This window comes from Penicillium coprophilum (genome assembly GCF_028826855.1).
Source record: "Penicillium coprophilum strain IBT 35676 chromosome Unknown utg000002l_segment0_segment0, whole genome shotgun sequence".
Lineage (NCBI taxonomy): Eukaryota > Fungi > Ascomycota > Eurotiomycetes > Eurotiales > Aspergillaceae > Penicillium > Penicillium coprophilum.
The window spans coordinates 1-21305 of NW_026622721.1; the positions used below are offsets into that span (position 1 = coordinate 1).

Sequence of the window (21305 nt, forward strand, 5' to 3'; positions counted from 1 at the left end):
CTAAGCCCTAAGCCCTAAGCCCTAAGCCCTAAGCCCTAAGCCCTAAGCCCTAAGCCCTAAGCCCTAAGCCCCTAAGCCCTAAGCCCTAAGCCCTAAGCCCTTCCAATCTCATAGAGAAACTTTGACTGTCCACCATAAATTCAATAAAATAGATAAAAATATATAGCCTTTAGATTTAGATTTAAGATATTTAGATATATAATGGAAAAATAAAAAACAAGTAAATATCACTATATAAAGGGTACTGTATGTGCCTGCATTTGGCTAATAGACACGATCAACTCCGAGGGTTACGAGAGACAGTGGATATACGGGATGAAATCCAGAAATCTGTCAAGCGCATGAATACGCTTGATCAGGAGTGTAAAGGTGAGAAGTGTGATTAACATGAGATATTCTTCTACTAAGATTGGCTGCGGCTCTTTTCTGGGTGGTTTGAAGAGAAATATCGTCTTGCGTAGTCTGATAGCGCTGGAGAGAAGAATTATACACTAGGAGTCTTCACCAGTGGAATCTTAGATAATAGTATCTATGAAGAGCCTCAGCCTGATCCTGGCTCTCCTTGGGTGGATCTTCAGGACATTACGATTGAGGAGATATTGAACGTGTTGTTTGAGCCAATGAATATGCCACACTACTTTTAAAATGTACAAATAAGCCTTGGCGGTTTCAGTGACGAATACATACCCCTCTCTGCTTTCTTTTATTTGAACTTACATTTTATACTAGTAGTTCTAACCAAGTACTCCAATTTATAGAATACGCAAATATCGAATGAAGCTAACCGTGAATCTCTCAAAGATTCCTTTGTCGAGCGGATATAGTAACATCGATAATACATTAATCCTATTGAAAAATTAGATAGCTATTGACAACTTCTTCCTTATAAAAGAGATAATGATCCTCGACCTTAGGTTTTAACAGGAGCGGTATCTACTAGCGAGCTCTTTGAACAAAAATGACTCCGGAGTCTCTCTATAGATAAAAGAGCTTGAGACTTGAATCAATAAGCTACGGCCCTTCACAGTTATATGGTCCCATGGAACAGTCTCATGTGATAGCGCCACTTTCTCTAGCCCTATGGTTTGGTAAGATCGCTCACTAAGACTGATAATCTTGCCTGGACGTTCATTCGTGCCTTTGCATTTGCATTGAGATGTAGGGAAACCATGCAGCAGGGAAAAACCTATATCAAGGCAAAATGACCATACAGTACAGAAACTGTTTATCTGAAAGACACATTGAACAAGTCAAGTACGCATAGAAAGCTCAGCAGCGCTTAGGCTTAACGACACCCACCCTTACAGGCACATCCGGCGATATTGCAGGCTATGGAGAATTGTTAGATACTGGTCTAAGCTGTGAGGACACTCAGTGAGGTATCGTACGGCCTTTCCCGCAATACGGGGTACCCTTAGTTCCATCATTGCACCGCTATAATGGTGTAAGCTGATATCTGCACCTTGGTGTGAAGATTCTTCAGTGACTGACATTCTTGGACTTGGTCGTAGGGCAGCAGGCTAGCGTCCTTTCTGGAGAATCGGCGGCGAGGTCCAAAGGACTGGCCAAAACGGCACCGAATAGGAAGAAGAAGGTAAGAGCAGCGTAGAAGGTCTTCATATCTAATTCCAGGATAGGAAGTGGGTTTGATAATGGAGGATGAAGATAGTAGAGATTATTTTATAACACTTGAGGTAGAGGGCCTTTTATAAGTTTACAAAAGTCTCTTATCTTACAAGTAATTACATAAATCTTGTGTTGGATGTTTGTGATATCCCATTTATCATATACTTCACATGCGAGTGGTCCATGTCAAAGCACATCGTAAAGTGACAGTTTAGTTGTTTTGACATCAATCCTGCCGGTATCCAAGAAGTTAATGATCCACATATACTAGATTTGGCGATGTAATTTTCGATGTGACAACAATGATATATGTATTTGGTTCATTCGAATTTGATATACAATACTAAGAATCCTTATCGATTGTTAACAATATCTCGTTAAGTTAATTGTTTTAGTTATGAAATATCAATGACAACTATCTCGCTTTTACTTTGTGTGCACACCCCGCATGCCTGGACAACCCGCATGTGTGGACAACCCGCATGTGTGGACAACCCGCATGTGTGAGCGACTCGCATGTTGTTCGGATAATCAATGTGTCCACGAAGGAGCAAACTAGTAGATAGTATTGACAGAGAAACCTAGTCTGTATCTAATGATCGGGAAATGGATAAAGAAAGAGAAGCAGAGAGGGCCAGTGAAGTAAACTATCTACTAGATCTGTCCCACATGGGATCATCGATTGTCCCACCATATATGTGAAAGACTCGCATGTGAGACACGTTGCTAGTACGTAACTCTGTTATGAAATAATTTGAGATGTAGAATCGGACACAGTCTCCTTATAGAGACAGATATATCAAACCCGTCACTACTGGCTGCTCCTCGAGCCCACCACAGGCGTTAACTCAAAACTGGGGGGGGGGATTTGATAACGCTGATCTGAGTATTTGAAACAGATAACTGTGTATGAACATTTTTTTAGGTCCTAAGTATCGATATGCATCACGGTAGTCCGTATGATCAACCGGGCGCCCTTGCGTCAATCTGGCCATGCCCTGAGCGATACGAGGCTACCACAACTATGCAATCCTTGCACATACATGCAGAGTATCCCACTTTCTAATCAAATATCGAGCCTCCTCGAGGCCCATTGTTGCCTAATATGCGTCTATGTTGTTAGGCTGCCCTCGTGGCTACCGACTTCAAACCCATTGCGACGCTTCCACCGCAAAATCCAACACAGCCTCTATTGGTTTAGCCCACGACGCGACGTCGAACCTGGGCCTCTATCTTCCCAAGCTCCCAGTGAAGACGACACGCTACCGAACATATCGCCCACGTTCCTCGCAGCGCCCTTGAATCTATTAACCGTTCTCCAATACCAGAGTCTCTTAGATCCCATGGTGTGGGTGCCGCTTCAGTGAAAGAGCGATTTTGGGCTCCATAGTATGGGATGATCTTTTTCAAAAAAAAACAATGACGTGATTCAGTCCAAGCACCCCGAGACGGATAATAGACAGCAATTGTTACCTCCGTCTTTGAACATCAGGAGACTGGAAGCATCGTGAGAAAAACCAAATGTGCGCAATTTTCGAGCTGTAAGAACAAGGAAAATATTTTATTACCGTATTGATACTTGATTTGAGGATTTTTATGATGACTGTCCAAAGTCGCTGTCAAAAGTGCACCCGCAAATTCAAGGTTAGGCCATGTGGCTGATTTGTGGGGAATCAAAGTTTTAGCGTTAGAAGCTCCCGAGTGAGCCTCCGGGGTACATGCCGAGAAGTTTAAATTGAAAGTTCAGGGCTTTCAAGTTTCAATATGATTTATGTAATATCCAAGGCAAATATCAATGGATCTCGATGGATCCACCAAGAAGCGAGCACACCGGCCCACATGAAAAATGTAACCAAAATATTATGCTTTACTTGGCGATCTTAAAATTTTCTTGCCACCGCCTCGGTTCCTTGAATTTTTTTGCCATTTGGACTTTTTGACCTTTCTTGTATGTAGTTCCAATCATGGGTTTGAAGCCGTATCTAGGCCTTCGGGGAAATGCCCTTCTTAGGGCTGCCCTCTTCTTCGTCGTGTGTCCAACTTTCACTTGCTATGGATACAACATGGGTGTGACCGGTGGTCTCTTGACCCTCGAGGCCTTCAATTCGCAGTTTCCCAGAATGGACACAATACATACCCACGGGGCAGCCTACAAAGAGAACTCGCAAATGCAAGGTTGGTTTATTAATCAGACAAATCTTGGCTCTCCAACTCATGGCATCCTCCAACAGGCACCGTCATCGCCCTCTATACCGTCGGGGGTATCTTTGGCGCCCTGTCATGCATCTACCTGGGTGACCTCTGGGGCCGACGTAAGGTGATCTTTATAACCAACTTCATCAGTATCATCGGCGCCATTCTCATGGCAACCTCGTTTGATTTTGCTCAATTTATCGTCGCGAGACTGGTCCTCGGTTTGGGCATCGGTGGATATGTGGCGACGGTCCCGGTATGGCAATCGGAACTTTCGCCAGCGCACAAGAGAGGATCCAACGTCGTCACGAATGGCGTCTTTATGGGAATTGGTGTGACTGGTGCCCTGTGGATTGATTTGGGTTTTTATTTTATCAAAAACAACTCGGTCTCTTGGCGGTTCCCTCTTGCCTTCCAAATCGTGATGCCGGTCATGGCGATGTTTTTCATCGCAGTGCTGCCAGAGTCGCCTCGCTGGCTCATCAAGGACGGACAGGTGGAGGAAGGACGCAAGGTACTTGCGGCATTGCTCGATCTTGATAAGTATTCGGACGAGGTCAACGAAAACATCCTCAGCATTGAGACATCTCTTGCCTACTGCCCAGGCGCTTGGACCGACATGTTCAAAAACGGCGAGCAACGGCTCTTCCACCGCGCATATCTAGCTGCCACGGGCCAGATGTTCCAGCAGATGTGTGGTGTCAATTTGATCACCTACTACGCCACAACGATTTTCCAGCAGTACCTCGGAATGAACGCCGTGAACTCTCGGGTCCTCGCTGCTTCAATGACAATGATGCAGCCCCTCGGTGGCTACCTGGCCTATTTCACCATCGACCGGCTTGGCCGCCGCCCTCTCATGCTATGGAGTGGGGTAGCCATGACAATCTGTATGGCAGGTCTTGCTGGCACAACCTCCCCCTCTGCAGCTAATAATACAGGAGCCCTAGCCATGGCCGTGGTTTTCCTGTTCTGCTTCCAATTCATCTTCACGGTTGGCTTTTGCGGTCTAACTTTCCTCTATGCCGCGGAAATGGCCCCTCTCCAAGTCCGCGCCGCCGTCAACGCGGTATCCACTGCCACCGTGTGGGCTTTCAGTTTCATGATAGCTCAGGTAACTCCCGTCGGTTTCTCCACGATTGGAAGTCGGTACTATATCATCTTCGCGGTTGTCAACGCCGCTATCGTGCCCAGCGTGTATTTCTTTTTCCCAGAGACCAAGGGACGGTCACTGGAGGAGATCGACGAGATCTTCGCGCAATCAAAGTCTATATTCGATCCCCCTCGGGTAGCTCGTGCTATGCAGAAGCGTGCAAAGCAAGCGCGTGAATCGAACTCCGATTGTGGTGATACCAGCACCAATGAGGTTGTTGTCAGCGAGGAGGTCAAGGCATGAGAACTGTGAACTGCGTTCCAACTCGATCATTCCTGATTATCCGATTTTGGACAGAATCTGGAATGTCATCGTAAACTGCGAAATCTGTAAATATGATGTTTCTTTTCCTTTACATACTTTTAGGCTTCCGAATTAGATATGCTTCATCATTTTGTTGTACCTTGTATCAGAGCGGTTCATTATACATATCCGCCTTAAGCATCATAGAATACAAAAATTTCATACCCATGTTCGATATCAGCCTGGTCTAGATCTCTTAGTCAGTTGGAAAATTCTCAGCTGTGTACCTTACTTGGCTTGCTCAAGTGGGAATTCAAAAGTATAGCTTGTCCATGGCAGTTCCTTCCGGCATCCTTCACTGCAGTCGTAGCCAATATCCTTGTTTTTCATTACTGGTCAATCAAAATGTAAGACTGTCGGGAATTCACCCTCTTCTGTTACCGCAAAACAAGTTCGTCTTACGTAGATCCATCCGCGTATGGCTTTTTTTTTTTTTGAAACTTCAGTACTCCACAACAGCACTCCGCCATTGTAAGATGCGCTGTTGTAACGAACAGGAGTCGGAGTATAAGAACTCCGGCTATCTAGGTAGACTCATGCCAACGAACATGTTGGAAGTTTCGACTAATGGAGAAGATTAGTTGGATAGGCTTGGCCGAGGGGGAATGTTGTATGTATACCAATATTGAATCAATGTGTAATATTTGTGGGAAGAGGAAACTTTCGCTCTCGAAATACCATATAACACTAAAATGTTCGAAGTGTAGGTAACATATGTACTTCATAGATCGTACTCCACACGTGATAGACAGGAAGCCCAGGAGTCAACCATACTGAGTACATAAAGATGAACACCCTATCAGAATGAGACGCGGTGATTCTAAACCCCAATCTTGTGATTTACAGTGCAATTCTCAGAGATCATTGAAAGCAAAAGAAGTCAAGTTTCGAGCCCTCGTTAGCATTCAAAAGTACATCTTGTATACCTGTCCGGGGGAAAAAAATTCAGGATCAATTCAGATTTTGATGCGAAAAGTAAAGAAAGGTCACTAACACCTCTTTCTATTTGATTGAGACATCCGGGAAAATAAATGCCCCTCTGGCTCTCATTTCCATCGTTAACACTACCCGCACCGCATTTTTCGGTGCCATTTCCATGGCAAAAGGCCAAGTCTACATAATTCATATATTTATCATCCTTCTTCGCAAGGCTTCACATCATACTCTACGTCGGTCCTAATAATATATTTTGCTCCTTTCCTTACCCCTGTACCTTCATGTAGCAAGGCTCCATTTGACTCCCCATGGGGAAATATTGCAACAGCCCCCATCACAGGTCGCACTGGATAGCCATTGAGAGTGCCCTCCCGTGGGGCTGGCATGAAAAACGTTGTCTCCCCGCCTTCAAACTCATCGTTGAGATATAGTAGGAAGGTGTACATAGAGCTCTGCTTCTTTTCCTCCGGCGAAGAGTCGTACACGTATGTGTCATCCGGAAGAATACCGGACGGTGGCCAGGCTCCGTCAATGTGGCACCGATATTCAGCACCAGGAACGTACCTGTACACACGGAAGCGACGATTAATGCCTCGGACGAAGCGGCCACCGATCGAGGGCGGTACATAAGGGGAAATCCGCGCCCACAGCATGTCGTGGAATGTAGTATCAATGATCCAGTAAAAGTTGTGGGCTAGGATGCTTATGTCTCCGTCTTCGCGAAGGGGTGCGTCGGGCAGGAAATTAACAGATTCGCCGGCAGCGATGATTGCCTTGCACTCAGCGTCGGATAGTACATTGAGGGCGAGGCCCAGGCCTGGCACTGCGGGATGTGCGTGGTATGTTATAGGAGGACCGACGGGGGCCAGTGGGACGGCGTTTGGGGCGGTGGTATAGAGGATGGCTGGATGGTGGTTGGGTGGTTTGCGGAGTGGGCCAGGGGTTCGTTCGATGACGCGGAGGGCGGATGGAGACTTGGGCGCTTCGCTCAAAATTGATTTGTCGAGGACTGAGGCATAGACCGGGAGTGGTGCTGTCGAGGGGCGGAGATCCCAAGTGGACTGGAAGGCGATGGGCGCGGTTGAGTCAACGGCCTTCGTGTTGGTATCAATCGGGGTGCTGACACGCAAAATGGCATCAAGGACGCCCAATATCTCCATTTCTTTCGCACTACGCTTCACGGGGGCATTATCGTGTGCTTTCGGCTGCGTGGAAAGGCCGCTAACGACATCCAAATCCCGGACCCAACGACACAAGGCTCCGATCTTGGGTTGTTCCTTCCTAATCCTCATCTCGGCGAGCAAGATCTTGGCTTCGATGTATTTCTCGTCCGCCAATGCCCCTGTTATTCGCGCTGTTAGGTTGGCGCCCTCTATCAAAGGATTAGCTCTGATCTCTTAGCGGAGAGAATGCAGCATACCGGCAGTATTAACACCCGTAGTGCATGCCTGGCGGAAGTCATAGACTGCGACTCGGAGGTCCTTGCATACCTTTGACTTTGTCAAGCTGGGGTATTGTGCAAGCGCCGCGAGCGTTTCGATTGTGATATCGAGTTCCTCGTCTGAAACGACGGCATTGACGTGTGTGGACTCGGGGGTTCCGCCATCGGGAGGCGGTGTTAGATTTGGGACTGCTTTCGGGAGCTTTTGTGGAAGGTCGACTTGGGCATTGCGCTTGCGCTTAGCGGCTTTGGACTTGGCCATTTCTTTTATAAATATTTGATGGAGTTCACGAACTGACAATTCGACTCGACGAGTCCACGGGAATTTGTCCCGAGGATTTTGGAGTTGGATTATGTAAGTCACGGAAATCGGGCGGCCGGCGGCCAAGGCTCCGAGGTTACCAAACTGGACAACTTGGAACATTCAAGATTATCCATGATTCGCCACACAAGTCAACCTGTGCTTCAGCATCTCGCATTCCAATCACATTGTAAACCTTTGATATGTTGTACTACGTTCTTGCGTACAGGACGACAGTTCGCGTACTGCCTATCGACTAGTGGACGGTTGGTTCATGATAGATCGGAATCGGAGATCAACGAATGTCGATGGATTGGGAATTGTTTTCTGTCTCGAGCCGCTGGGGCCGGGTAGATCCTTATTCAAGGTCCATCTCAAGCAATGGTTCGCAGCGGTTATTTTTGAAAACTTTCCACGGGCTCTATCAATCTGTAAAGCTTTGGGAATCCTATACTTACGATTGCACTCAATTGCCCACTATGGGATCGTCCCTGCTGCACTGAACTTTCGCATGGGCAAGGCCTGCTTTGTCCGAAGTCAGTTGCGGCCAGCTTCATCTGTATTGGGCCACCCAGTTACGACCGCGAGGACTCTGCTGCGCAATGTCGCTCTTTCCAGGTTGTGCAATTGTGCAATCGTTTTATTTCACGATACACATGGAATTTTGCCACTCTACCCGAGTGCGATCAAAGCGTTACAAAACTATGCAACCCGACTGTGACGGAACTTACAGTCTACACTCCGACTTTCCAATGTTCACCTACAATTGGACAAGTAAGACGACAATTGGGGTATCTCATTTGGTCCGCTAGGATATCAAGGAATATAAACGTGTCCCACGCACTCATTCTTCGGATCCATGAAACTTTTGCTTGGAATTGTCAAGCTTCTCATGTACGGCACGTGCCTTGCGTTTCGTTTTAGTGTAGCCTTCAATCCCAGCAAGCATGATATAAGACTTGCTCATTGAAACATGGGACATGTCAACACCTTGTTGCTGTAGGGCGTGATGGAATGCCCGAAAATTGGCAGCTGGGGGGCGATAATGACCACTAGACACATTAGCCCGTTCCTTCAATGAAGTTGTGGGTTGAAAGTTATATTGAACCCACCTAAGTGGTGCCAGGCTTCGAAGCTGGCCGTGTTTGATCTTAATCATTCCAGCTGCTGCGATACGGGCCCCGCGAAGAAAGGATGAATGCTGAAAGGCACCTGATTTCTTTATGCCAATGTACAAACGAAAAGAAGTATCTGCAACCTTAGAGTGGCTTAGTCCCCATTTAAACCCATAATCCAACCCGGACTCACAAATAACCACATATCTTCTTTATCTGGGGACTTGCCCAAAATTCGCTTAAACGCAGCGGTGGGGCTTGCGTGCATCACCTTTTTCATCATCTTTGTAGCTTTGTACGCCTCATCCGCGACCAATGCTGGGTCTTGATTCGAGATGGCGCTGTCAAGGCTCTGTCCTGTAGATTCTAACGCTGATAATGATGATGATGATGATGATGATGACGAGGATGACAACGACGAAGCTGGTGCCCATGTTGACGGCGATGGCGCTAACTCCGAGGTGGAATCTGACTGTAGGGTTGTGGAGTTTCCACTGAATTCAGGCACATCATCCTCAATTCCCACAATACCCTGGAGACTATCTTTGAAATGTGCGGTAGTTGTCCATACTGGCTCATTGTTTTTGACCCACCGGAAGAGGCCAGTCTCGTCTACCGTCACCATGTAATTCAAACGTTCCTCGCGAGTGAGGTAGCGGACTTGTTCTTTCTCAAGTCGCTCTCGTGAGCATTTTGGAATTTCAACAGTTTTTCCATCGCCATAGTCCAACCAATAGAAGAAGTTTTCCCTAGATGATGAATTTCGCCAATAGGTGTGATATAAGCGCAGATTACTTCCGTGTCGATGTTTGAGATCAACCATCTCGAGAAAGTATTGAAGGTCCATGGTCTTTGCAATAGCCCCTGATGCAATCTCCGTATCATCTTCTCGATTTCCTGTGGGAGAGGAAACTTCGGAAGCACAATCGTCGCCGCCAACGCGCCGAGCGACACTTACCGCTCGCTGCCAGTTTCGACGAGCTTGGTTGGAGCCACCATTTTCGGGTGCCACGTGAGGTTCGAGTGGTTGATGGAGCTGGTGCCACTGAGCTTCTTGAAAGGCCTGGACGCAGGCAAGCAATATTAGATTCTCGGTCGGTTTCACGCAAGATATAGTCTTACCTCAACCCATCGAGTGGAAGCAGTCAGACCGAGACCACGCAGCTCTCGTCGCGTTCGATAGCCACGATATACCCTCTAGTAAGGACAGTCAGCGGGAATCGGCCGCAACATGGTCATTGTAACTGTACCTGAATCGTTCGCGCGGCGCGTTCCTCGATGACGTCATGGAAGAGAGCGGAGGTTTCTGGAGTTTTGGTCATGGAGAAGCTCGAAGTTGGAAAGGAGGTAAGATTATCAAAAAGTCAACAAGTCAAGCCGCTGAAAGCTCCAGAGATGAAAGTAGTCTAAGAGAGATGCGAGACTCACCCATCAAAGCCTGATTAAGCCAGGTGGGGGGTCATCTTTGTCAGCCTCAACCTTGAACCAAACACTCGTGAGCCTAATGACCTTGCATTGACGTCGGATATATATTTTTGGCCATTACACCCATCACAGACCTCAAGTTCGAATAGAAACTAACAATCACAGAGCTGACAAACCCCTCACCAATTTCCCTTTTTCAAAAAAAAAAAAAAAAAAAAATCGGTATAGATCCCGAGACTAAAAGACTAGGGAAATTATTTCCCCATTGAGAATCAGACCCATAATTGGCATCAAGTCCACCTATAGCACTATGGCATTTTTCCAATGTACAAGATAACCGCCCGATTACCCCTCGTGAGGAGATATGAGGGGATCTCGAAGTTGACGTTGGAGCTTATAGTACATATATTTAATAGGAAAGAGATTTGCTGGAACGTTTCCACTTCATTTTCCACACCCTCAATATGGCACCCTCTATTCATCCTCTCATCGACAATGGCATCACTAAAGGCTCTAGTAGCTTTGCCGGTGGGAAGCTGCACTGCCATTGCGCCTCCGACCAGGTCGAGATCACGTTGAATAGCAATGTTGCGCACAACCACGCCTGTGGCTGCTCTAAATGCTGGAAGCCATCTGGTTCCCTCTTCTCTATTGTTGGTGTTGTGCCCCGAGACGCCGTTTCGGTCACAGCGAATGAATCGAAGCTCTCAATTGTCGACAAAGAGGCTACCATCCAGCGCAATGCCTGCAAAGTCTGCGGTGTGCACCTCTTCGGTCGGATCGAGAGAGACCATCCTTTCAAGGGACTCGACTTTGTCCACGTGGAGTTGTCCGATGAAAAGGGCTGGCAGGAACCACAATTCGCCGGTTTCGTCTCATCCATCATTGAGCAAGGCTCACACCCTAAAGAAATGGATGAAGTGAGAGCAAGATTTAAGGCAGTGGGACTACAGACATACGACGTGCTGTCCCCTGTGCTGATGGACCTGATCTCCACATATACGGCTCAGAAATCCGGGATCAGGTTTGCCAATTTGTGAGATGAAAGATATGGGCTGGATTTATGCCCTGAATGGAATGGTTTCAGGGTTTGGCATCTGAGGAGAGCATGAAAAGAACGAGAATGTTCTTCCAGAGCGTTTTACCACACTGGAGCATGGCTTATTTACTACATGTCCAGTACTATTGAATAAGCCCAAGTAAGAATCCATGTTGTATAGCTGCGGAGGCCTACAATTTGCTCACATTCCTAAAAGTGCTCTCTCTCAACTGCCAAACCCTTTCCTGATCATTGATCCACTACCGTAGCTTCCCTATTATCATTCCAAATTTAAATGCAAACGCTGGGTTTCTCTTGATTCCAAGCTGTTCTATTTGAATTCTACCCAAATGATGCGTTTCGAAGTCCTGAATGAGTCTCTTCTCATTTCTCTCATGCCCAAAATTCACGTGGTCAATTTCCCTAATTGCTTTCCCAGCATCGCCGCATGTCCTGTGGGGTTGCCGTGGGCTCCGATTGATTCGTATTTCTCAGATGCGCGCTTTGAGTTTCTCAGCCGTTTCTTGTAGCGGATATTCGTGATGCTTTGTTTTGCTACAGACGCGTTGGCCATCCTGAGGTGTGATATACCGAGCCTCGACTGCGGGGTTGTATTCCAGACCGGTAACCCCCTTGATATCTTCATCTGACATGGGACGGTTGACCTGTCCGTCGGCTCGCTTGTAGATGGTTACCACCACTGCTCCCCCTAACCCGAGATTGTGTTGCAAAGTGACATCAGTACCCTGAACCAGGCGATTGTTAGCCCAACCACGAAGCTGCCAAGTAAGCTCTGCACACTGGGCCAGCCCTGTAGCCCCGAGAGGGTGGCCCTTTGAGATCAGCCCGCCAGATGGGTTGACGACCAGACCACGACCTCCATATGTGATGTCTCCCCGACGAACCATCTCGTGGGCTTTCCCTGGCTCTGAAAATCCAAGTGCATCAAGCAAAAGAAGCTCGTTGGTGGAGAAGCAGTCATGAAGCTCGCAAATTTTGATATCTTTCACTCTGACACCAGCCTCTTGCATAGCGAGCTGGGCAGCTTGGCGCGACATGTTAAAGCCGACTAGATCTATTGCACTCTGAGAATATACCTCTGGTCCATCAGTCAATAGCTGTTGGCCAGCTATGAGAATAGCCTGAGGTTTGAGGTGAGGACGCGCATCTAAGAATCTTTGGGATACAATAATCGCAGCTGCAGCACCGTCACTAGTTGGAGAGCACTGGAGCTTGGTAAGGGGTCCATAGACCTGTGCCTTCGGGTCCAAAATCTGATCCAGTGAGTATGCAGTTTGGAACTGGGCGTACGGGTTTCGCTGAGAGTGTTCATGCGAAACTCGCGCAATTTCAGCGAAGTCCTCTGCTTTAGCACCATATCTGTTCGCATCGTCAGCGCAAGGTGGACATTTACATCGCCGGGTGTCCTACTTGTCCATATACTCCTGTCCAGCGTTCCCAAAGTATTGAGCATTTCGAGGGCTCTGATGTTTGCCAAACATGTTCTCCATCATTGTGGTCGATGGTGCCAGAGGACTGGGCCGATCGTCCCATACACTCTTAATTGACCCTGGGCGCATCTGTTCGAAGCCGACGACGAGGACACAGTCCGCCTGGCCTCCTTTGACCAGGGCACGAGCAAGATAGAGGCCAGTAGATCCGGTCGCACATGCATTGTTGGTATTGTAGATTGGAATCCCCGTCATCCCTAGCTGGTACATGATCCGCTGACCAGAAGTCGTATCGCCGTAACAATAACACGCAACACCTGCCTGTACATCATCATATGTGATATGCGCATCGAGCAGAGCCTTGACTGCTGCCTCATAGCCAAGTTCTGGATCTATAAGGAAACATAGATAGTGAGCTACCCGTCATCTCTCTAAATGCCACATAGTATCCAGACCAGACACTATACAAAACGGGATTGTCTCACATTCACGAGTGCGCCGTGGCTTCAGAAACTTGGTCATTCCCACCCCCAAAACATAAGATTGAGATGGCATGATGAACGGTGAAGATCTTGTGAAGCCCGTCTCCAGTTGCCCTCCAGGATTTCATATATACAAATTGTTGTGACTTAGCCGAACTTCCGAGGTACATTACCTTCCCCCTCATCACCTTCAGAAAGGATATGAAGCCGACTTGATAAGATCTTCCGTTTCATGACAAAGATATCACTGTATTTGCTCCCATATAGCCTATTTCAATTGCCAAAGTCTTTCCCAAACTCCACACCTGCCCTCGATTGCTCTAGCGTTCTAATTTACCATATATGACAAAATAGTCTGACCCGCTGCGTCACACCTAGAAATATGTCCATGTCGACTTCAGATGGGCTACATTGGCATATGTGCCAATGCCCCTTTCCTTGAAACTCCTTTTTCTCGCCATTCATTTGGTTCTGTTTCTGCACATCCTTGGGCCTCCCTCCGCTGCGTAGGCAGCCAGGCTGTCAGACATCCGAGATCTTGATCGAAAATTTCAATCTCGGTGTGTCCCATAGCTTCCTTTTTTGACATGGTAACCCCCAAGCACGCCCGGAGAGCAATCAGGACAATTCTCATTCTTGGATCTCGTCTCGCCTGCAGGGATCCCTCGGTTGTTGTGGTTTAAGGCCAGGGGAGCGCGTCACATTCGAACACGATAACTTTTAGCGCAACCGAGTTTACTCGAAATCATGGTCCCAGCTGTGCTTATTTTCAGTCAGCGGTAGCTCACTCCATCAATCAAGGGTCCTATTGGGCCTGTTGTGGGATCACTGAAACGGACTTCGATACCCCCCCCAAAATTGCAGGTAGACTACTTCTGCACCGGCTCATAAAGCCCAAAGCCCAACCCGACCCAGTTCGTAAATAGGTTGGGTTTTGGGACCGGCCTCTGGGCCCATCGATAGGCCATGGGCACGGGTGAAAGCCCACTGGGCTTTAATGGGGGCTCAATGGGCTCCAAGCAATACAAATATGCCGAGAAATCGATATGCCAAGTAAAGTTGAACCCCCTTTTAGGGTTTTTTTTTAAATTACCTTATGTTTAGCACTGTTTCTCACTATTACACCTAAGGTTTCATTCTATGAATTTAGATGATTTGGAACTATTTACTAGGTATATCTCTATATCACGTTTAAGAACTCGAAAAACTACCTTGATTAACATAGCTTTAAAATTACAGAGGTTCTTTAGAAAGTGGTGCAACTCCTACTTAAAACCTGAACATATATCTAAGATTAGATATTAAAACTAGCATTTTCCGCGATATCTCGTCCTCCACGAGTCGGATCTTATCTAGAATTAGCATATATACTAGTATAGTTACTATGGATTTGGATTCTATATTGGAACTTTATATGACCGGTAGAAGGTCGTGATACAGTGATTACAGAAGCCGATTTGGTAGAGCTGAGATAGACTTGGCTATGGGTTGGACCAGGTTTCGAAGGTTAGGCCCATAGTCCACTAGGGGTTGGGCTTTGGGCCTGGGGGTGGGGGGCTCATTTGTGGGCTTTGCGAAAGTCTAATTGCAGGTAAGAGCACGCCGGGGATGGGATATGCTCTCAGGAGAAAAAGGTAGGGCTTTATACAAACCTGACATGATCTTCACCCTTGTACACGGAGACCACACGAGCGGGTGAAAAGGCCCTTGCGCCTATGTGCGACCTCCTCGGGTCTGAATGACTGAAATTCCAAGGATGGGCCGAGTTGCCGTTGAGTCTTGATACCAACTCCCAACCCAACTTCTCTTTCCTCGACAGCCGTCGTGCTTTTACGGGGTACCGTACTTGAAAAGAAGCCCTGGGGTGACAAATAATATTTCACGGAAGGTAGATTCTTGCCACGCCCTAGGCCCGCAGGGATATGTGTCAGGACCAGAAGCCTGATGCATGATTGTTTGAGACCCAGATTTTGTTGCTTCCTATTTCCTAATATGGCAATGCCACGACTCAATCTGGCGGATGGCCAAAACGCCGGAGCACGGGGTATGCAAGCACCGTTCCCTCATAAGCGTTTAGTATAAATGACGGCATTCTGGTTCTCGGCGCTACGGATAGCCCCTAGTTTCAAACTCTTGATCGACTGATGTTGGTGGAGCTATCAAACTTGGCGAAATACCCTTGATTTATTGACAATACCTGTTGTGTCCAAAGTCCGCCCGAACTAAAAGAGATACAAAAATCAATGATTGGCGTGAAAGCTACGGAAGTTGTTCTGGTCGCCTTGGAGAGGTATTGAATTGAGATCACGATAGTAATATTCTTACAATCAAATACCGCTCCGCCTATGGCCTTCCTCGCGAAGCAAAGTCTTAGCAGGCCAGCGTACTAAACTTGAGGGCTTAGGGCTTTATTGTCTGCATCCATTGAATTTGGCAGTTTTTAGGAACCCTTGTCAAGTCGAAAGGCCTTGGACCAGACGCCACGTTCCGGGGAGCAAACCATTCCCATGCTCGGCGGGATGAGGAAGGTTTTCATCGAGGGCGAGATTTGCAATGCGAGAACAAGGTGCTCCGCATTTCGAGAGAATCACTTGAATTTAGGATGCTCTAGTTTCATTTTCCTATACAATTTCGCTGCTACTGCGAAGGGACTAACGCTTCGCAAAGAACCTCCTATTTTTACAAAAAAAGAAAGAAAACCCTACGTATACATAAGTCTCTGTACATATATTCGACTTAATTTTGTTTTTAAATCTGCATATTTGTGAACACAGCAGTTCGAAAAAGAAAAGCGAGAAAATGAGTCGTGGTCAATAGTTTGCATTGTGTTCAAAGTCATTCGTTTGACCTTGGGAACTCAATGTGTAGCATCGAGCAACTGGAGCCAACAGTGCAGCCGTAAACTCGACCAAGTCTAACCATAGTGGGCACCATTTGGACAGCTAGAAGCTGGCGTAGCTGGATTGTTGCACTGTTCTATGTGCGGCTAACTGGGAGAGCTGGAACAGTTCAATGAACCCTAGTTTGTGCCAATAGCCAAGCCAGTATCCAGGCCAAATAAAAATCCCGTACAATGGTTGATTGGTGATCTCCGAGCCCGATCAACTTCTTGTTTAGATCGAGATCTGTGCTACGTATAGTGTGAAGCAACAGTCATGAAATTGACTGCAGGGGCTGGTTTTGACTCGTAACAAATGCCTATATTTTTCAGGATCGCCAATCATTTCTTCGCGCTGCGCTGCACGAGGGGTCGCAAGGTTCTGACGCTGAAGGTTGCGTTGAAATGTAATAATACGGCATTTGTGCCAATATGCGTCAGTGTGCCGAAATTCACCGTCAAAGGTGGTCAATAATTGCCTTATATGTAATCCATGACTGCTGACCTACCCCCACAAGACCTGGAAGAAAGAATATAAAAGAGTCACTTCAACCCGGAGGCTCAAGTAATCTCTTTCTTTGATAAGTTCGGATGCACCTCTTCGGTCGATTAAAAAAAGATCTTCCAAACGAAGTGTTGCTTCAACCATTTCATCAGCAGATAGGATGTCTGAATCGTCGACGTACGAGTACTACCAAATTCAAGCCCGATTTCCGGCCAAAGACTCCAATCCTGATGATGGCATTCATCGTAAGGTTTTTGTCCGGCAGGATATCGACGAATGGAGTGCCGTGAAGTCCAACAAAAGGCAAGTCGATCTTTTCATCCTCGCTCTGGACAGATTTCAGAAGTTAGACCCCAAAGAAAGACTGTCTTACTTTCAGGTCGCCGGTACGTCTCAATGACAACCTCCTGTTTGCAGCGTCTGAGTTGCGTTCGACCAGGAATCCATGGACAACCATTTGTACGATGGGATGATCCTAGCCCAGAGCCCATGAAAAATGCTTACTGCTTCCACTCTCATGTGATATTTCCTATTTGGCATCGGCCTTATGTGCTTCTGTTTGAGGTAGGAGGCAATATCATCGTCCACAACCCAGGTACTCATTGCATTCTAGCAAATCGTGTACGACATCATGATAAGGGAGATCATCCCTCAATTTTCGGAAGCCCATCAAGCATCCTGGCGTGAACAAGCCGAGTCATGGCGTCTTCCCTTCTGGGACTGGGCGCGAAATGGCCGTGTCCCTGACTTGGCAAAATACCCTACCATCACTGTTCCCAGGCCCGAGGGCGGATCTATTCGAATCAACAATCCTCTATTCCAGTTCCGCATGCCTACAGACAAGCCTATGCGAAGCGAGGGCGTCGGCACTGAGAACACATGGGAAAATGACACTGAACAGGAAGAGTACAAGAATGTAGGTAAGGTCTAGAGGGGCAAAAACACGCGTGCTAACTCAATCAGTTTGGCAATGCAATCGGAACCAGCCGTTGGCCTGATGAAGAGGACCAGAATCCAAGAAGTGAAGGCTGGCGGCATGGTGTAGTCAATAATCGCAAAGTGGCAGATGCCTTCAACTCTCACGAAGGATACAATAACAAAAATCATGGTCCTGCGGCTGAAATGGTGTATCGACTGCTTACTGTGCCCATGGACTACACTACATTTGCAAGCACAAATCCAACCTCCAAAGATCAAAAGGTCGATGAGGACTTGAACATAGAATATGTGAGTACATTGCTTTGATATATCACAACACAAGAACTGACCGGCAATCCACTCGATAGATTCACAACAATGTGCAAGTATTCCACCCCCGGAGTGTCACTACAGGGAGCCTTGCATCTCTCTATGTATTGTGCATTACACTTGGTCGCTCAAAATACTAACAAACTCGGAAGTCACGGCTGGACAGGTGCTGCAGGACACATGGGAAATGTACCAGTTGCATCTTTTGACCCGTTGTTCTTCTTGCATCACTGGTATGTAATTTCTTTTCAGCAAATTAGAAATTTATCCCTAATTAACAATCACTAATAGCAACATCGACCGTCTATTTGCAATCTGGCAAGCTCTCAACCCGGACAAGTGGATGAATAACATTCCTGCAGACAATGCTACCATCCGTGATTCATTTGGTAAAGAGCATATCGTGGATGGGAACACGCCTCTTCAGCCGTTCCGACGTGATGCTGAAGGAAATTATTGGACCCCCGAAGCAGTTCGATTTCCCTCCAATCTGGGATATTCCTACCCAGAGCTGCTACGGTGGGAGAGTAAATACCGTCAAGAGGACGGAACACTCAACCAAGTTCTGTTCAATGAGAACATCAACACCATCGTGAATAAATTATATGGTGTGTCGCGTGATTTGGTATTGGATCCTAAAGCTCCGACCCCAGAGGGCGTTGAGGCAATTGACGGGGGGCTTAAAATTACTGACTTTGCCTTCAGTGTTCGATTCTTGAAGTACGTTGCCCTTGAAAAGGATATCTGGCACCAAAGGGCGATAGCTAATCATGGTAAATAACTCAGATACGCGTTGGGAGGGCAACCTTTCTGGGTCAAATTGTATCTTGCCCAGGAGGACGGCATACAAAGCCCACTGAGAGACTTGATCGCCGAGGTATATAACTTTAGCCAAAAGCCCGAACTGGATGGGTCTTCAGTCTGCGGGAACTGCACACAAGGACAGAATTTGCGTGTCAAATCAACCGCTTACATCCCAATTACCCCCGTCCTTTACAAGCTTCTCAGGGGTGGACGTAAACTAAAGTCCTTGACTCGCGACGAAGTTTTGACGTACATCAAAAAGCGCGCATACTGGCGGGTATTCAAGGTAAACACACCTAGCCATTGGTTTCCTTAAGCCCGTTTTGGATGAATAATGCTGATCATTCACAGAACGAGAGAGAGTTACCTCGCTACGAGGTTGAAAAGCTGGATCTAGAGATTATTGGCAGCAGCAATGACACGAAGCATTTCACCAATCCCGCTACTTTACCGGCGTTTGAAAACTTCAAGAAAGAGCCTACAATCACCGGTGGTGCTGATGGAGCTCTGGATCCAGAGCTCAAGCAGCCGAAGATTGACCCTCCGGCTCCTCGGTAGGTTCCCAGCCCTATGAATCGGGGGAATGAAGAAGGAAATTTGATCGCTGACCACAACCAGACCGAAACGACCAAGAGCAAATCTCCCTCTTTATGGAAATCTCCGCTTCCAGCAGACACTCAAGACCGACAGCGTCATTCTCCTCGAGTCGTCAAGCGTGGATCCTATTAAGCCCGATGATGGCGTGGACATGACTCAGATTTCAATCATGGATGCAGAGAAAGATATTATTCTCCACATCTCCATTCGCCGAGCTCAAGGTGAAATCATTTTCAATGCTAAGATCGGTGGATCATGGGGTCCGGAGAAACGGATCGACATCGACCGTAGATTCAGCAGTAAAGATGGTGCGACAATTTTAATCCACGACCAAGGAGAAGGGTTCGAAGTTTCCATTGATTGGGTCCACGCTATTTGGTTTGAGAAACGTGCTCAGGGCAGAACACCACAGTCTATCCAGTACGATATTCATAGCAAAGACGGAACATCTGCTTTATCCGAAGATCTCGAAGTGCGCACTTATCCTTCGATGAAAGCATTATTCCTTCAAAAACATGCACATGAGGAGGAGAAGTGATCAAAGCCCGTTGATCTGCAGTTTGGTCGGGGTACTGGGGAGCTGGAGATACTAATTTAACCAGATTTATGGGCGTGTGGGACCTACCACTAGGCTAGCCTGAACCAGTATCACTACAGACATAGAACAGCTTCTTTAATGTGGCGATAGCACCTTGTCTTATTGAGGAATGTAATGAGTAGTTCTCCACAATCATACTATGTGGTTGAGTTAAGGCCAATGATAGATCCCTTGATCAATATCCTCCTTCAGTCTACCATTCACGCACAGATATCCGGATCTTTCCAGAGCAGGAAGCTTCTGAATAATCAGTTCGGTCACAATATTTCCAAACAGAACACTCCCTGGCAGATTTATATGGGTATAGTCCATTGGGTTGAGGTTGTATGTAGAAGCATTTGATGGCCCGATTGCATTAAGATACCGCGTGCTAGCTTGATTCAGGTCAATGTATGTAGCATATGAGTGGGGAGCGGCATTGATAGTTCCCATGGTCTCATTGGTAAGACTCATAATGATACTCGGTGTGCCTGTTGAGTTATCGTAGTTACGCCGGGACAAAGGGGTGATGAGAATTGGTGTAGCTCCAGCATCAAAAGCCTCGGTCGCGAATCTCTCGAGGTTGCTGGTGTACTGTGACAATGATATTCTTGCAGCCGGCTTTTGGTCGTTGTGCCCAAATTGAATAGTCACAAATGGATGATGATCATGTCGAACTTGTTTCACGGTCGCTAAAACCTCGCCCCAATCGCCTCCATCTCGAAAGCTAACAGTCGTTGCACCATTATGACCAAAATTACGACCAGAAGCCCCTTCAAAAAGAGTTGTGCTGAGGAAGCCGTCTCCCCATCCTCCCCCGTTCGAGGATTGAGTGGCTGTGGTGCTATCACCCGCCAAAACAAAAAATGGTCGCTTGGACAACTGATTGAGAGGTTTCAAAGGATATGCCTGAACATAGGAGATGATGCTGATGAGAGCCACCGCGGTGGTTTTCGAGGCCATTGCTATTGTTGTGTGAGTCATGGAGATCCGAGTAAATGTTGCATATGAATAGTAACATTCTTCAAAAAGCAACCTCCCACGGATTTTGCACCAATTCATAGCAGTCAGATGGGAGTGAATACATTCCTCCAGTTGGTGGAACTTTTTTGGAGACAGGATCGCAATTTTCCGGGGACCGCTGAACGAAGTGACGACATTCGAACACATTCTCGTGGCCAAATACCCCGAGGGTACTGTGGCCAAGGAAACATCTCCTATGAGTGACTCT

The 21305-nt window shown here is 47.0% G+C and overlaps 8 protein-coding genes across 8 annotated transcripts; 3 read left to right on the forward strand and 5 right to left on the reverse strand.

Annotated features, from left to right (window-relative positions):
• Nucleotides 1–1269: 1269 nt before the first annotated feature.
• Nucleotides 1270–1620, reverse strand: N7500_001386 (uncharacterized protein; the record flags this gene model as incomplete). The annotated part of the gene is made up of 2 exons (XM_056672532.1): nucleotides 1270–1329; nucleotides 1492–1620. 2 exons carry the CDS (start codon nucleotides 1618–1620, stop codon nucleotides 1270–1272), a joined length of 189 nt encoding a protein of 62 aa, XP_056536051.1.
• Nucleotides 1621–3590: 1970 nt separating this feature from the next.
• Nucleotides 3591–5215, forward strand: N7500_001387 (sugar porter family MFS transporter; the record flags this gene model as incomplete). The annotated part of the gene is made up of 2 exons (XM_056672533.1): nucleotides 3591–3801; nucleotides 3858–5215. 2 exons carry the CDS (start codon nucleotides 3591–3593, stop codon nucleotides 5213–5215), a joined length of 1569 nt encoding a protein of 522 aa, XP_056536052.1.
• A 1193-nt stretch (nucleotides 5216–6408) lies between these two features.
• On the reverse strand, nucleotides 6409–7914 carry N7500_001388 (prolyl hydroxylase family protein; the record flags this gene model as incomplete). Its single annotated transcript, XM_056672534.1, has 2 exons — nucleotides 6409–7583; nucleotides 7632–7914. The coding sequence occupies 2 exons, from the start codon at nucleotides 7912–7914 to the stop codon at nucleotides 6409–6411; spliced, it is 1458 nt and encodes a 485-aa protein (XP_056536053.1).
• Nucleotides 7915–8797: 883 nt separating this feature from the next.
• On the reverse strand, nucleotides 8798–10390 carry N7500_001389 (IQ calmodulin-binding motif protein; the record flags this gene model as incomplete). Its single annotated transcript, XM_056672535.1, has 5 exons — nucleotides 8798–9005; nucleotides 9066–9211; nucleotides 9262–10131; nucleotides 10191–10265; nucleotides 10319–10390. The coding sequence occupies 5 exons, from the start codon at nucleotides 10388–10390 to the stop codon at nucleotides 8798–8800; spliced, it is 1371 nt and encodes a 456-aa protein (XP_056536054.1).
• A 567-nt stretch (nucleotides 10391–10957) lies between these two features.
• N7500_001390 (S-(hydroxymethyl)glutathione synthase) lies at nucleotides 10958–11533 on the forward strand (the record flags this gene model as incomplete). Its single annotated transcript, XM_056672536.1, has 1 exon — nucleotides 10958–11533. One exon carries the CDS (start codon nucleotides 10958–10960, stop codon nucleotides 11531–11533), a length of 576 nt encoding a protein of 191 aa, XP_056536055.1.
• A 490-nt stretch (nucleotides 11534–12023) lies between these two features.
• On the reverse strand, nucleotides 12024–13538 carry N7500_001391 (uncharacterized protein; the record flags this gene model as incomplete). The annotated part of the gene is made up of 3 exons (XM_056672537.1): nucleotides 12024–12912; nucleotides 12964–13375; nucleotides 13469–13538. 3 exons carry the CDS (start codon nucleotides 13536–13538, stop codon nucleotides 12024–12026), a joined length of 1371 nt encoding a protein of 456 aa, XP_056536056.1.
• A 3470-nt stretch (nucleotides 13539–17008) lies between these two features.
• tyr1 (uncharacterized protein) lies at nucleotides 17009–20035 on the forward strand (the record flags this gene model as incomplete). Its single annotated transcript, XM_056672538.1, has 9 exons — nucleotides 17009–17234; nucleotides 17288–17412; nucleotides 17462–17764; nucleotides 17812–18075; nucleotides 18181–18329; nucleotides 18388–18816; nucleotides 18883–19186; nucleotides 19252–19454; nucleotides 19519–20035. The coding sequence occupies 9 exons, from the start codon at nucleotides 17009–17011 to the stop codon at nucleotides 20033–20035; spliced, it is 2520 nt and encodes an 839-aa protein (XP_056536057.1).
• A 210-nt stretch (nucleotides 20036–20245) lies between these two features.
• On the reverse strand, nucleotides 20246–21037 carry N7500_001393 (rhamnogalacturonan acetylesterase; the record flags this gene model as incomplete). Its single annotated transcript, XM_056672539.1, has 1 exon — nucleotides 20246–21037. One exon carries the CDS (start codon nucleotides 21035–21037, stop codon nucleotides 20246–20248), a length of 792 nt encoding a protein of 263 aa, XP_056536058.1.
• Between the last annotated feature and the right edge of the window lie 268 nt (nucleotides 21038–21305).